The sequence below is a fragment of the Xenopus laevis genome, chromosome 3L (assembly GCF_017654675.1).
Source record: "Xenopus laevis strain J_2021 chromosome 3L, Xenopus_laevis_v10.1, whole genome shotgun sequence".
In the NCBI taxonomy this organism is placed as follows: domain Eukaryota; kingdom Metazoa; phylum Chordata; class Amphibia; order Anura; family Pipidae; genus Xenopus; species Xenopus laevis.
In genome coordinates this window covers 53,280,680-53,298,090 of record NC_054375.1, presented here as the reverse complement: position 1 = coordinate 53,298,090, position 17,411 = coordinate 53,280,680, and the positions used below count along the sequence as shown (strand labels likewise).

At 38.4% G+C, this 17,411-nt stretch overlaps 1 protein-coding gene across 2 annotated transcripts in view; it reads right to left on the bottom strand.

Annotated features, from left to right (window-relative positions):
- Positions 1-14,074: 14,074 nt before the first annotated feature.
- prr7.L (proline rich 7 (synaptic) L homeolog) overlaps positions 14,075-17,411 on the bottom strand; it is a 32,883-nt gene continuing 29,546 nt past the window's right edge. For both annotated transcript variants that reach the window (XM_018252210.2, XM_018252214.2), the window contains exon 3: positions 14,075-15,398. In XM_018252210.2, the coding sequence (XP_018107699.1) occupies positions 15,019-15,398 (380 nt within the window). In that variant the 3' untranslated portion in view covers positions 14,075-15,018. The remainder of the gene's footprint in view (positions 15,399-17,411) is intronic.

The window sequence follows — 17,411 nt, the reverse complement described above, 5'->3', positions numbered from 1 at the left end:
CCTGTATAGGAGATTTGGTACTGATTTCACTGCATCTCGCCACAGGATAGCTGCAACGGAAAGGTAATTTCTGTGCATTGAATATAGTGATATCAGATGCTATAAAGGCTTTTGCTTTCAGTTCATACATCTATGGAAGATTTTGGCAATTGTATATTGATGTCAATTTTCTGCACTTCCTCCCTAGTTAAAGAATAACACTTCTGTATTACATACACTTTGATGAAATGGTACTGCTTTGTAAAGCTAAGCAAGCATTCCACCATTGTTACTGATCATTTTGTCACCATTACTGTTTATTGAAGACTGTGTATGAGGTTACCTCTCAAGCTCCCCATAAACGCGACGATTCTTCTTGCCGAACGACCAATTTTAGAGAAGTCCGACCAATCCTTCGAAATTATCGTGCGGTGAGTGGGATTCGAACGATAGATACATTTCACTGGGGCCGAAAAATCGTAAAATGTACGATGTTTGCAGGGCCAAGCAGGCAGCTCCCCTTTGTTTTCCTGGCAAATTGGTCTTTTTAGTTGATGGTCAATTAGTACGATCGTACTCACGATGAGGATTGGATCTTTTAAAAATCTCAACATCTTTGAGCTGTAAAGACGATCATGGCTGCCCCCACTGATAGTAGATATATTTAAATATTAAAATTAATCAAAAACATATGGGAATGGGAAATAAAGTGAATGTTAAAATAAAGTATACCCCCAGGTCTCTGCACAACATACCCCAGAAACAGTGAATGTTTAAAACACTTCTATAAATGTTTTTCCATTTTCTAATGTTTTGATAATTCGATATAGAAAAAACCCCACAATTTTAAGTACTAACATGCATTCTTCTGGCTTTTATGAGGCGCTGTGCTCACACACAAACTGCATGCACCCGTTTTAGGTCACATCAGCCAGTGAATGGGCAGAGCTGTGTCTTTTACGCCCACACTAATTCCTGTGACAGAGCTGAATTATTTCCTGTCAGGTGATCTCTGAGGGAGCAAACATAATGTCACAAAATGGTGGCCCAAGGAAATAAGGGCAATATTTATTGATGTGTGTATGCCGATTTGGTAAGATTCTTTAATAGGTCATTTATTAAAATCTACATTATCTGTTGACAAGTATTTGTCCTGATGGTATAATTCTCCCTTGATTATTTTACACACAATGAACATGCACTTCGATCATCGGTCATTTGTGGTGCCTTTTCACTTCTTCCTGGATCATAGAGGATCTGCATTATTTCCTGTCAGGTGATCGACACAGAATCATAAAATGGTGGCTCAAGGTAAAAGATGTAAAGATCACTTACTAGGATATGAATTATTGGTCATATTTTCTTTAAGGGCCATATAGTTCTCTCCCTTAACCCTGATTAGACACGTATTTCCCTGTACAGCAATGTTTTACACACAGTGAAGAGGTTAGACAGTATCCACTGAAATATAACAGCAAAATGTATGTGAAACAGTCACAAAACTATTAATACATATGAAGTACATTAAGATAAGTTAAAAAAAAGTGATTTTGGGTGAAGTCTCTTTATGGCTAGCCACCTGTAAGAAACACATTTTGCCCTGGTATAATTAAATAATTAGCCACATAGCCAACATCCCAGGGAGCCAATCTGTCAGAAATGTTTCCTAGGTATAATTGTGACGAATACATTTAGAATCAGACGACTATAAATATTTATAAATGCAGTGGTATTCTGAAATTGTACTGCTCCCATGGCAACCATAAAAGTGAGGAGGCGTTATACTTCCTTTGCTGTCTTTTGTGTGACGTGCCCTCACATTTTACTTGTATGTTTTTTTTCCCCCTTCCGATGGTGGGGTAGGCATGGGTCCCCTACTTAAACTCACATTTTACTTTTCCCCCCTATTATTATTATTATTAACACTCATTTATACATCAGTGTTGGACAACAGAAAGTTCTCTAACATTTTCATCTTTAGAGCAGTTGTGTTCGGGGGAAAATCCTTACATAAACCCAGCTTCCTAGGTTTAACAAAATTAATTCATCTTCAGTTTACAGTTTGATTAGAAAAAATATATACTGTAGACATTCTATACTTTGCCAGTACATAGTGTTGATGCATGCTTTCTGGTGTAGAGCAACCTTATGAAACTTGTTTAGATCCTGGAAATTTACAGCTTAATTGATTATCTGCATGAAGTCCCTTAACAAGTCATTTTCTTGTGAAAGCCAGTTGTTCAGGTCAGTATCCAGGTCTCTAGTCATCCATGTGTCTACAAGATGTAATGATTGTGAGTGGGCCACCACCACTAACCCATGCTGCTAAATGTTAGGGTAGTAATAGCAAGCTGGTAATTTCTGGAACTTTACTTATGCTCAAAAGGTAGTTGAAATATATATATATATATATATATATATATATATATTTTTTTTTTTTTTTTTTTTTTTGCATACACCAATAGTTTCCAAACCAGCACTCCCTTTAGTGAAAAAAATTAAATTTTTATTATTACATAGTATCTATTTCCAACGTTTCAGTCCCTATTGGTCCCTATATATATATATATATATATATATATGGTAAAGAATAAACTTGGTTACTGAACTTCCCAATTAGACCCCATTGTTCATGTTGCTGGATAACACTAGAGTAAAAGGCACATGCAGAATTATGGTTTGTGCAGAATTTGAAGATGCCAAGCTATAAAATGTTTTTTTTGTTTCTTTTTAAACTGACACAAAGAACTGGCAATTAAAAACACATATTTCATTCCTCCCAGAGAGAGAGGCTGCTATGCATAAGGGTCGCAAATTAGTGCTATGCTGATAGTTGGCAGGAAGGAACTGTTTCCAGCCAACTGGGATATGGCTACATTTATTTTTTATTTATTTATTTTTTGACTTAATGTCTATTGAATCTCAAGTCAGTGTGGAATTGCTTTAAAAAATCTAGGCAATGATTGAATCATTCCATAGAACAGCATGTATTAAAATGTTGTTCTTTAAATTCATCAGTCTGACACTTGCATTCATCATTGCCTCCATAGCAGAACTTAAAGCGTGTTACAGTCACGAACCCTCGCATGTGTCACACTAACTGCTCCACCAATCAGGCCAATGTGTCACATGCCAGTGTGTTTCCCTGTACTGAATGTTCAGAACAAGGCAGTACTTAGACTGGTCCACAGCTATGAGAATAAAGGGGGGACAGGGACACACCATCTCGATCTGACATGTTCAGTGGGTGGGATCCATTTGCGGTCTATTTTAATCGGCCCTTTGTTTCAAAGCGATTTTTTTCTTTTTTTTCATCCTTTTTGCTGCAGTGCCAAAGTATATTGTATTACCTCATCTTGGATAGCTGAACAAATAACAAAAAAAGCTGCTTGAGCTTTATTATTTGGGCCCTGCATGAACCATCTGTAAGACATTTAATGAACAGTATTTTTTCTGGTATAGCCGGCAGTATTCCTGCATTGTTCCGCTAATCTGTCACACAAATGAAATGTATAAATCTTAGAAAAAAGCTGGCATGCTGCAGCATTTATTAGCTTTATTATTCTCAAGCTTGTGTTAATAGTAGGCAGTCGAGATCTGCTTTGAGTTATAATAATATACATTTCTGTAGTCCCAATATCACTCAGTTGTATCATTTTATAATCCTTGTCAGGCTTCTGCTTGAGCATGAGTTCCCACAACCTAAAAGGGCACTTATCATTCAGAATATCTTTAACAGTTATAAATCACACATGACAATAATGCAGCATATGAAATATATGGAAAATTGTAATTCTAAATAACATTTCACTATACTTAATTATAATTATTAAATGGTTTTAAAAGGATTAGTTCATGATTTTGATGGTATAGTTTGTATTACTAAATTGCTCTATGTACATTGCAAGTAAATCATTCTACCATTTAAAATTTTATTCTTGAACCAATAAATATTATTGGTGTGTAGGCAGCCATCTCAGGTAATTTTCCCTGGTCATGTCCTTTCAGTGAGAGCCAGCACTTCACAATGGAACTTCTTTCAGATAAGCTATTATTTCTCCTACTCAATGTAACTGATGGACTTCCACTCAGGCTTGGGTGTTTACAATTGAGTGCTGTTTTCATATGTACCTTTAGGTGGGGCATTGGAACATTTTTAGCAATGCAGGTGTCAAGAGCTGTTATCCTGTTACCATCCTATTATTTTGCTGTTGGATTGCTGGGAGGGGAAAAGGACTTGCAGTGCAGCAGTAATTCGCAGCGTAACATCATTTCGTCACTTCGCCGATTTACTAACAGTCGATGGCGTAATTTCGCTGGTGTAATTTTGCAAAGGAGATAGACTCTGACGCAGCTTCGCACTCTAATGTCAGGCGAATTTTCGTTCTGGCGAAAGAGCGTTACTAGGCAAATTCACTAAGTTTTTGATTTTACTGACCACTACCTCTTCGCCATCTCAGACCAGGCGAAGTGCAATAGGAGTTCCTCAAAAAAAATTGATTTTTGGGGGTACCCTCCTTCCCCCTACATTTGATAACATATGGCACCTAAACTATACTGTGGGCACATGTGTAGGGCATTATAACAACTCTATATAATTGTATTAAGGTTCCCTGGCCTTGTGTAGTATAATGTATTTGCTGCAGCATATACGGCCATTGTACTTTAACTGCACGCCATATGCAAATTAGCCAACACTAGCGTAACTTCGAACTGCTGAGCGTATTTTCGATAGCGCAACTTCGCCAGCGTTCGGGATCCTGTGCGCAACTTTGGATCTTTGTGAATTAGCGTTGTCCAGGCGAATTTACGCCTGGTGAAGTGTTGCGATGTGCGCGAAGCCAGCGCTGGCGAATATTCGCCGGTTAGTGAATTTGCCCCAAGCTGTAGCTTTAGTCTCCCTGTTTGCCGTATTTAGCTCAAGAGATAACAAAAACCATAGATTTTTCACAATTAAAACAATAGGTAAAAGGAAAGTTGAACAAGGGGGTATTTTTTAGTCTTTTAGGGTGCATATGCATTTGCCCTAGCTTGTTGTTAATTAGTTGGACGACACTTGTACACCTTAGTTTTCAAATAGTTCCAGAGATTCGCAGTTGGACTGAAATCAGGATTTTGACTTGTGCACAATGCTGTATTTAGGTCCAGTGCCTCCCTTGAAGTTGCAGAAGTGATGTTATGTACAAAATTGTGCACTATGTCATGTCACTTCTGCTATGCCTGATGTCACTGCTGCTACAAGTGACATCACTACCCCCAAGCCACCCGATCCCCTCATCCCCCCAACTCTGCTGACAGATTTATGCAAGTAATCTCTGGCTGTGGAGAAGGCTTTTTATTCTTCTAAAAACAAAAATTAGCGATTATATAGGCACTCGAAGGCTGCCCAGTGCACTCTTAAAGCTGCTGCCTTAGGCACATGCCCTCAGGCCTATATATATATATAATTACGGCCCTGCTTGTGCATTGGTTTGTTCTTGAGCTGATGTCCCTGATGATCATCATCCTGCTGAAAGTTGAACGCAGTGTTTAGCAGTCTGAAGTGTGGATAATAGTGATACCCTAATTTTAATCCTGCAACCACTGTAACCTGGTCTCATTTAACCTGAACTCAGCCTGACCTGCTGCGTCATGATCATTTATGTACCCGAACACACACACCCCACCAATCTCTGATGTCACAGGAGCAGGCAGGGCAGGTGCAAGGGAATAAAAAAACAACTGCCAAAGATTTTTGGATATCATCAAAGGTTTTTGGGAAAGGGGGGGATAGAAGGTACTGGGCTGGAGAAAGTCAGGCCCTCCACCCATCTGTAACCTGGTGGAACAGCAGTTGGCTGAGTCAAAATTAAACCACAGTGCTGATTGGTTTACTTGAATGAATAACAGTATAGGTAGTGTTTAAAGTTTATTACCTTCAATAAAAGTTCTACTCAACCATGAGTTCAGGACATACATTTTGAGACCTGATCCCAAACAAGTTGATCTCTGCTGAATTTGGCTACCCATGCACTAACCCAGCCAGATCATAGATGAGGTCTACGGTGACCTTTTGTTCTATAGTTTTTGGTAAATCCAAGATACCTTTAATTTCTTTTCTACATCCCCCTTTTTCACATTTCCTTTAGGTTTATCCATAATTTGAAAACAGACAAGAACTATTTTCCAGTGCTTCTCTACTACCTGTTTTGCAATGGCAGATTTAAAAGCCTTTCTCTCCACAACAGATAAATGTCCATGACACCCTCTGCTACAAGTAGTCTTCCCCACATATCACTAATGGCCAAATAGACCATGCCTTTTGACCGACTGTTAAAATATTGCTTAATACATTTTTGTGAGATGTGCTTTATTATTGGAGAAAAATCTACAATCCTTTCCCTGGCAAAAGAGGAACAGCCCAGTGCCATTGCCACAAAGGAGGTGCAATAAATTCCAGGTTGGGAGACAAGATCCTTATAGGAAAATTAAAAAGCATTAATGGGGCAGTAAACCCACTTTTTCAACATGAGGCATCAAATAAGACTTTTGCTGAACATACTTTTTGAATACTCACTCAGCAAATATCCCCATGACAGATCAACATCTGTTTGCACCTCTGATATTACGTTGTATTCATGCAGGTAGTACCACATATGTTACTGTTCCAGAACTGCTTATACTCTAGTCCAGGATATCTACTTGAGAAAGAAAATAGCAAGCAGTTTAAGGAAGCTTTAAATCCCCTTTAAACACATTTTTCTCAAGCGTGAATTATCTATACAGAACTATGCCTGACTGAGTATCAGCAACAGTAAATATTCTTATTGGTGAATAATCTGGGGGTGACAGAAGTAGAAGTTTAATAACTTCTGATGGACGATAGGTTCCCCACCTCTGGTGTGATATGAAGGACTCCAAAATACTCCAAAGTCCAAATACCTAGAGCTAACTGTAACTCCCAGAATAAATTAACCTAGAAAAGAAGAAATGCCACCCAGAGACCATTGTTTCCAGGGATGCTAACAGAACTACCTTCATTTCTACTTTGCTACAAGCAACAAGTGTTGTTGGATCCCTATCATGAAACATAAGTACATTGCCTGGATCGACGTAAAACTAATAATAGAACTCTATTACTTAGAAATCTAAGTCACAATAACACATTCTAGAATCTTTGGTACATTCACTAATAATAGTTCTGTAATTACAATAGTTACTGCGTGTACAGGAAAATTCCAAGTAATGCTTTATGTGATTTTCTATATGAAGCAAATAATATAGAGTAATGAAAGATTTTTGGCAGGTTGGACTCTGGCCACCTTATAATTCTATTACAAAGGTTGCCAAACTGCATACCCAAAGCAGGAGAGCCCAACCTAAAGGGCAGATGAGATTTAGGGGCCGATTCACTAACTTCCAGTGAAGGATTCGAAGTAAAAAAACTTCGAATTTCGAAGTGTTTTTTGGGCTACTTCGACCATCGAATGGGCTACTTTGACCTTCGACTACAACTTCGACTTCGAATCGAAGGATTCGAACTAAAAATCGTTCGGCTATTCGACCATTCGATAGTCGAAGTACTGTCTATTTAAGAAAAAACTTCGACCCCCTAGTTCGCCATCTAAAAGCTACCAAAGTCCCCATAGGCTTTCCTAAATTTTTTTGGTCGAAGGATAATCCTTCTATCGTTGGATTAAAATCCTTCGAATCATTCGATTCGAAGGATTTAATCGTTCGAAGGATTATTCCTTCGATCGTTCGATCGAAGTATTTGCGCTAAAATCCTTCGACTTCGATATTCGAAGGATTTTAATTCCCAGTCGAATATCGATTGTTAATTAACCCTCGATATTCGACCCTTGGTGAATTGGCCCCTAAGTGTGAATGTTAATTTACTATTCTAGTTGTTCCTGAAATCCCTGACTTGGCATGGATATTGACTTGCTGTCCTTGGTCTTCTTTGAACTGCAGAAGGATCACTGAACTCATTGGTCTCAAAGGTTTTTGTATTTACATAACCCTGTTAAGGGGGGAGGTCCCTGACCCACATATACAAGCCAAAACATACAGGTTTTTGAGCAAACTGACCCTAGTGAGTGTATTGTGTGACTGTGTTAAGCTCCCCATAGACGCAACGATTCTTCTTGCCGAACGACCGATTTTAGAGAAGTCCAACTAATCCTTTGAAATTATCGTGCGGTTAGTGTATTCGAACGATCGTACATCTTACGATTTTTTGGCCGACATCTGTCAGGAAATTGATCGGCCAGGTCAAAAAATCTTTGTTGGTCCCAGTGCAATCTATCTATGTTTGCAGGGCCAAGCAGGCAGCTCCCCTTTGTTTTCCTGGCAAATTGGTCTTTTTAGTTGATGGTCAATTCATACCGAGAAAATCGTGGTCTCACGATGAGGATCGGATCTTTTAAAAATCTCAACATCTATGGCCAGCTTTAGGGAACATAGATACTCTACTGGAGCAGGGACAGATGTAAACAATCTTTGTAAAGTGCCGTGGAATATGTAGGTTGTCTGCAACAAGATTTTTCTGAAGTTTTTATCTGATCAGTATCTATGCTGCCTTATCCTTCCATGTGTTGGGTAAAATGGGTAATATTCATTCCATTTTCTCAGGCAGCTCCTTGGGACTACAGAACACACGGTGGCCAATAAATAATGTATAGATTGCAGTAGGCTGTTTCCAAAGTTTCATTATATGTTTATGGGCACTGCAATGATATTTTAATCAGAATGTGACCATTCACACCAGGGATAAAGGCTGTTCTGTCAAAAAGGGGTAGAACTATGATACAATTTTTAATATAGTTGTGTTCACTCCATGTGTCATTTTATCACTGGGCTTGACTGGGACATTGCACCAACAGAGCATTTATCCAGAGCACCATTAAAGGCACTTCTTTTTGTCCTTGATTATTCTACTGGTGGTGGAGATATAAGGCACAACATTTTGCCTTATCTGTGGTCTCTGTAGCAGTATCTGAAGATTTTAAAAGGAGATGAAGTCTTTGGGTATCCCTTTAAAGGAGAACTAAAGCTTAACTAAAGAAGTAGGCTACAAATGTTGTACATTATGTTTTGGGCTTCTGTACTAGGCAACCACAGCCCTTTAGCAGTAAAGATCTGTGTCTCCAAATATGCCCCAATAGCTCCCCATCTTATTTTCTACTGATTCACTGCACATGCTCTGTGCTGTTGTCAGTTACTGAGCTTAGGGTCTGACTCAAAATATACAGTACACATAGAATAGAAATATCATAATATAAAGCCGATTAGTAATTAATACAGATAATTACTACATGGCAGCACAGAAACCAGTGCAAAAATCAGCCTTGTAGCTTCAGTTTATATTACAGGCCAACTTCATTTTCAGTTTGATCATTTGCGACAATCCCTAATCTTAGCTTCTCAACAGCTGATCAGAGCCCCATGTGAGTGTCACAGACACTTTCCAAGGTGGTGACCCCCTGTGACAAGTTTGAAGTCCTGGATCATTGCTGCTATTGAGAATCTGAAACTTTAGACTGGTGCAATAAGTTTAGTAGATAAAATATGGCATTTTTAGCCGTATTTATTGTTAGGGTTTAGTTCTTCTTTAAATGGAGTCCTAGTTCTTTTGTTTTTGGCTGGTAAGTAAAATGTATGGGTTCTAAACAAAGGTCACAAAAAAGTGCACCTTCTGTAAGCCTCAAAAGATCTATGTATTTATATATATATATATATGTTTTTTTGCCCACTATAGAAAGCAGAGAGAATTCATCAATGATCAATGGGAAAAGATAAAGGGGGGGCAAGACACCAAGTCTAAAGGTGGCCATAGACGTAACAATTATGATCAATACACGTGTAGAGCTGAATTGTCAGATATACAGGTAAATACACAAGAAGAAACAATAGAATTCTACCTGTATCTGATGATTCAGCACTAACAATGGCCGATGTTTGGGTGCCTTCAAAGGCACCCTATCAAAATATTCCGTCCAGCCCGATCGACGAGCCGACCAATATCCAAGTCTTCTGCCGATATCAGTCGGCTCTTTTCCCACCATACACACACCGAATATTGTACGAAAATTAGTTTCATACGATATTATCTGTGTGTCTATGGCCACCTTAAGGGTTTGGGAATTGTTTCTTACAAGTAATATGGCTTCCTTTAATCTGCTCGATCAGGTCATTCTGTAATAAAATACATTTATATTTATTTCATATAGTGTTTATGCAGCTTTCAGCAAAACCCCAACTGACTTTCTTAAGGAAAGGTTTCCTGTGTGTATTGTGCTTACATAACTAACTGACTTTAACCTAATGCATTGCTCGCTGTCGCCACTTTTGGTGACACTCACCAGAACATTTGGAAACCCACGGATTCATTTAAAAGCGGTATTTTTATTGAGAGTCACATGATTTGCAAACCCAAAGACTGGGCTTTGGATCAGAGAGAAGGACTGAAGTGAGGAGGCTTTTATGTTCTGTTAAAATGAGTCATTTCCAGCCTGCTAGGAACTTACACTGAACTGCTTCTGTGTAACCGGATGCAATACTGAAGGTTTAAATAGCTGCTCTTTGTGCGTTTTGTAATACATGAGCTGAATCATGAATTTGAGGCATTTAAATTGTGAGTAATCTCTGGGCATCAAGAAGCTTAGTTTTTACTCATAAAAGGAAAGAACTGATAATTATACAACTTTATATTTCGAACTTCAGTATAAATACCCCACCCACTACCTGTTGGGATAGAAACACAACAGCCTCTTTATCCCCCACTGCTTCTGTACAGTTTTAATTACGCAATACCAGCAGTTTTGGTTGATGAATGACTGGGACAGAACAAATGAATAGCAAAATATGGATGGAGCAAAAAAATATGTAAAAATTCGAGTTTTGCCTAAAAAAACTCGACCATAAAAAAAACTACGTTTAGTAAACAACCATAGAGATCTATAAAGACAATTTATCTGGAAAACCCCAGGTCCCAAGCATTCTGGATAACAGGTACCATACATGTATTACACTGGAAACATTTGGGAGGACATGATAGGAAAACTCTATTTAATGCTTCCAGCTGCAGGAACAAAGAACACAGAGACAGGTATACACATGCCAGATGGGATTCCCATTGGTGAATTATTTTGCATTATAAAGGATCTGGGGAAACCTTTTCATTGAGCAAGACAAGCCTGATGTCCTTTGTAGCCTCAACTTCAGAAAACAACAGTTATATGGAATGCTATGAATTCTTTAACTGTATTTCATGAAATTAATCTCATTAATTGTGCTTCTCGTTCTGCTTCTCGTTCTGCCAAGAGCTCGTTGCAGCTTTGCAAAATGAATACAAATTTCCTTTTGATGAACTGAAATAACAAATAAAAGCATTTCCATGTGGATGAGAAAAATAATGTTTGCATACTGGCACTGGTTCCCATGCGGCCACATATAGGTCCTGCAAATGTAATTTAAAGGGGTCAAGACCTAAATTCTTTGAGAATGCCCTTACATTGCATGTAAGACTTGTTTCAATGAACACAATCATGAACCTTTATTTAACGGATGTGGCCTCATTGTCTGGTATGACTTCAAATAATCCAAACATTTTCTGTGCCAATCCAGGCCAACTGACATATCAAAGAGCACAGGAAATGTTGTTCTCAGTTTATTGTGACATTTCCTTACACAAAGACACTTACTTTCTCCCTACAGTTTTGCAGCTTTTGAACGGCTCTGCAGCAGACTGTCACTTGGAAATGTCACCATTACATATATAAACATACGGCTGAAAATTTGCCCAATCTTGTTTTTTTACCACTGTCATTATGGGTCCAAAGTTCACGTTTGATCCTGTTTTTTCCCTTCTTTAAAAAAATTATAGCAAGGATTAATAATAGCTGATGGATTTTATTAGATAAGAATAAGGGGTGTAAATGTTCAAGTAAAGTTTACTAACTGTACTTAAAAGGATGGCGACATGTTCCACAGAGGATGCATAAAGCACACAATTCTTTCCAGAGGATCCTCTTGCTCTTTATAGGGTAATTTATTTTCTATTGATTTTCTTTTTTAAAAAGGTTGGTGGGCTTCACGGGACAGTTCTAATTTACAGTCCTCCAAAGGGGTGAGACTAACTAGAAAATAGGTCTGTTCCAGGCAGATTATGGAGTCACTGAGTGTGGCTAAGCAGGATCAGGGGAGTAAATTGTCCATTTTTTTTTTTTTTAAATTTTTTGGGAGGTATTATGATATTAATTTTAATAAGTGCTTTAGATAGAACAGGAAGATTTTGTATTTACAGATTAGCTTTTTTTTAAATTTATTCTCTTTTGTGAAAAAGGTAATTTTTGTTAGATTTTCAAAATGTTGTGGTTTATAGTTTGTGATGCCAGTAGTTTTAGGGTTCCCCTACATTAATAAGCATGCTGCATGCAATTCACATTAGGGGCAGGATGGACCGGACGCTACTACAAGTTGCAAAAGTTTTTCTTCGTTACAAAAGCTGGTTGGGCAAACCTATGAAGATTGACAAGCTTTTTTTGGCATGAAACTGTGTGATTAGTAAACATACGTGGGCTTTCATTAAACATTGCTCATGCCGATAAGTAACCATAAATGGGACCCTAAATGTGAGCCTGGTTTTAAAGGGATGAAGTTCCTTTTGTAACACAAAATATTCCCTCATATATTCCTGCATGTTTACATATGTTTTCTCCTCTGCCTCTCCTAGTAAAGAGGGAGAGCCAAAGTTAACTGGAAGATTTAAGTATCAACAAAGTGTATCTGACAGAGGAAATTGATATTCTTCCCAATTCTTACCCTAACTGGGATTTGCCACTGCTCCACCCCGGAGGTGCCAGCCCCATGGTATGCTGGTATGATTGCTTAACAGTGGCACTGATGGAATTTGTGCTTGAATTCCTTATTTAATTGGTGTTGAAAAGCACAAGAACTGCCCAACAGTGCTCCCTCTGAGCCCTAAATTGAATTACTTAGACACGTACCTTTTAAGTTTTATTTGTTCTTATATTTTCTATCGAATGTATTGAATATGATTTGATTTTCCTGCAATATGGTATTGGCCTAGCCAAGTAATCTGTTGCAGGACCTATCAGTACCTCTCCTTTCCTCCATTTTGTCTTCAGTTTGAGAAATCCACTGAATTAAACTCATGTAGGGCTTTTCTGCAAGCACGAGGGCTTGATTCACCCCAGCAGTAGACTTTCCTTCTGTAGTTTTGTGCCCATGGGTCAACTTTTGCATATTTGCTAGCACACACAGATCAGAAGAGGGGTAAAAGGAGTTTGAGCAAAGGGTGTTACTAGTTAAAAAGGGAAGAGTTTCAAGCAACGCTCACAAAGGAGAATTAAATGGCATGTTCAGCAGAACAATCTGTTCAGTCCCCCTGTTGCAGGAATGTATGACCTTTTTGGGTTTTGCTTAAGCTCTTCTTTGCAGCCCAACATTTATTCGGTTACCAGGTTTATCTTATAAAAAGTAACCAATTTATAAACACTCTGTGCTATTTACCAGCTCCTATACAATATAGCAAACAAAAATTCTATGCAAATATCCGAAATAACATTATGGCTTGGCTCTCTAAGGGCTCTTACACACGGGCATTTTTTTAAACGCATGCTGAGCGTAAAAAAATATGCATATATTGTGCTTTGATGCAATTAACTGTTTTTTTTCCATTCCAAAAACAACCCTCTGTTCTATAGATAGCTGAACGCATGTGAAGCGCAAGAAAATGCAATGCGTCTAAACAAGTGCAATAAAACCATATGGAGTCAACCACAAGTTAGAATGCTCAGAGTACAACCAGGTAGAATATAATGGAATCAATTAGCAAATGCTCAAACCTATGTTTAAACACGTGTTAAATGCCTGTAAGAGCCCTAATACCCATAGTTTAGCTGCTTTGTGTAGTTAGGTAGGCTCAAAAAAGGTTAAACTTAATAGACATATTTTTTTCCAACTTAAAAGCTACTTTATCTACAATACTTATATTTAATGATGAATTTGTGCAATCTAAAGCCTGGCTGTTTGGGATACTGCTGACCTTTACATCTCACATTTCAGACAAAAAAAAAAAGGAAAATAGGTATTTTAAGGTGAAGGTTTTAATTTTAGAAATGGAGCTTATCTCCATCGTCACTGTGACTAAACCACATATCAATGTTCACAGATATATTATTACCTTTATTTCATTTATGCAGATGGTTTACCCTTTAACTGAATGGTATTCAATGCCATCATCAACTCATGGCATAGCCCAACCAATTAATTATAAAAATATTCAGTGTGAGGCTAGTACCTTTGACTAGCAAACAACAGAGCACTGATATGATACACTACATGAGATTACAGTTTCGTAAATCAAAAGCCCTTTCAAGTTGGATGTATTAAAGATCCCTGTGACATGAAGTAGACACGGTATTCACACACACACACATGCATGTCAGAACAACTGCCATTTGGTGTAGATGCACTCGGGTCTTGCTAATTTTATTAGCCCATTTAGTAGTGAAAATCGTAATATGAATTATTTTCCTTTATTAGCATTACCAGACGTATCCAAAAACAAAAAAAGGTCCCCACATCTTGACCTAGATTTTTCATAAGTACTGCTCTAATTCTAGTTACCGCTGCACATGGAAGCTCACATACACATACAACATAGTTGGCACATTTAACTTTAATACCACAAAAAAAAAGTATGAGAAATAAAACGGAAACTCAAAAATAAATAAACATGGCTTCAAGTCTGAGCACGGATGTGGTATCTCACTCTCTCACATATTCTATACCAGGCGGAGCGCAGCCCAGCACATATGTGTATTTTGGAGAACTGTACAAAGTTTAAAGTCACAGGTCTTGTAGTCCAGTCATATTCAATGGCTCCTCAAATGTTCTGTTTTTTTTGCAGTTACAATAATAGAACAAGTGATGTACACTTCATTTCATTTTAATATTAGGTCTTCATATTCAAAATGTATATGCTCCCTTAAGCTGATCTTGGAAGAGCAGCAGGTGAGAGATATATGTTATTCAAACTGCCGTAGTCCTTCCCAGCAGGGGGATAGGAAAGATGAGCTGGCAGCTACCAGGGAGTCTGTGCAAGCCACTGCTGCTGATGTCAGAGCCAGCCCAGGATGGAGGCCTAGCCCTCTGGGCTTCTTGTGGAGGATTGGGCAAAATCTGTGAGCTCAGAGCTCCGGGAAGTGGCTGAGTGTGCGACTGTCCTGTTAAATGTTGTTTATGGCTGAGAGGCGGCTCTGGTTTCACCAACTCGTCCTGGACAGACAAAAATGGGTTTAAGATCTTCCGGTAGATCCCTCGCGTATCGGTGAGCACTTCGCTGTAGGGTGGTGGTGGCTCAGCCATCAGCAATGCCTCTTCGTAACATGGTGGTTGAGACAGATCAGGATCTATGGGCACAACATGAAAAAAAGTTACACAAAAACAAGGAATTTGTCATTGCCACAGAATTCACAAACACACATGGTAGTACAACAACCCGTGGAGATGAAAGCCAACATTGCAGGAGCAGAACAACGAACTGCTAATATCACTAAAACACTGTACAGGTATGGGATCCGTTATCCGGTAACCCGTTATACAGAAAGCTCTGAATTACAGAATGGCCATATCCCATAGAAGTTTACATTATTTTCTAGTAGACAAAGTGTGAAGAGCCAAATTACAGAAATATCTGTTATCCTGAAAACCCCAGGTCCCGAGCATTCTGGATAACAGGTCCCATACCTGTAGATCCAGGTACACCACCTCCAAAACAATATGAAGGGTGCACAACATAGTGGTAAAGATGGATCATTTCCTCTGTGTTAGTCCTCATGTCATTAGGGCATTTCAAATATGTAATTATTATTTATACTAACCCGCTAATCACAAAAGTATGGGATTTGTTGTTCAGAATTCTCGGGACCTGGGGTTTTCTGGATAATAGATTGTTCCTTAATTTGGATCTTTATACCTTAAAGGGGTTGTTCACCTTTTAAATAACTTTTAGTACAGGTATGGAACTTGTTATCCAGAATGCTTCGGACCTGGGGGTTTCCAGATAACGGATCTTTTCTTAATCTGGATCTTCATACCTTAAAAGGTTTTTTTTCACCTTTAAATTAACTTTTAGTACAGGTATGGGACCTGTTATCCAGAATGCTCGGGACCTGGGATTTTCCGGATAATGGATCTTTCTGTTTCATACCTTAAAGGAGAACTAAACCCTTAATGAAAAAACCCTACCCCCCAATCCAAGTCAAAATAGGCCCTGGGATTTCAGGCACACAGAGGCCCAAACAGCCCCCACTAGCCAACTAAATAGTGACTTTCTATGGCACCTTTTAGCAGCCCCTCTGGCATTTGCCAGAACCCACAGATTTCCAGTCCGTAGCAATAACAATACATTTGTAGAGTTACAGAGCATTTTTTAGATGGGGTCAGTGGCCCCCATTTGAAAGCTGGAAAGTGTCAGAAGAGAAACTCAAATTATTCAGAAACTATAAAAAAAGAAAAAATGAACTCCAGTTGAAAAGTTGCTTAGAATTTGCCATTTTATAACATACTAAAAGTTAACTTAAAGGAGAACCACCAATTTTAATTCTACTAGAAAATCGTGTAAACATTAAATAAACCCAACAGGCTGGTTTTGCTTCCAATAAGGATTAATTATATCTTAGTTTGGATCAAGTACAATGTTTTTTTTTATTACAGAGAAAAAGGAAATCATTTTTAAAAATCTGCATTATTTGGATAAAATGGAGTCCATGGGAGATGGCCTTTCTGTAATTCAAAGCTTTCTGGATAACAGATTCAAAACCTGTACTATTTTTCCAGCTAAATGTGGCAGCTTTTCTATGTTTGTCAGCTGAATGGTATCGGCCTTCAGCTGGAAGAAAGACAAGCAAACACATGATTTTCCTGCAGCTTAGTCTTCTCAATTAGTATTTGACATGGGATGGACACTGTTATTTCCTTCACGTGGCATCACCTTGCCCAGGGTTCTATAGATGGGGAAACTTAGAACATTGTAGCTATTAGGGCAGTCACTATAAGATGCCCTGATTTATGCACAGGCAAAGAAATTGCCATTATATTATCCCCCATGTGTATTATAAGGTACTAAGTTTGCCCAGGAGCAGCAACCCATAGCACCCAATAAGGTGTTTGCTTTTAAACAGGTGACCAGGAAATTATACCTGCTGATTGGTTGCTATGGGTTACTGCACCTGGGCAAACTTACTGCCTTTTATAACATAACCCCCTATATATATTATATTGCCACCCCATTTATCCCACATGTACATTAGAGGAAATAGTTGTAGTTTCCTATTAGATCCCTGATAGTTACATTTAATGTGTGTCAGGTAAGTGCAACATGAAGCCATTTTACTCTCACTTCATGTCTGCCAGACGGAGAT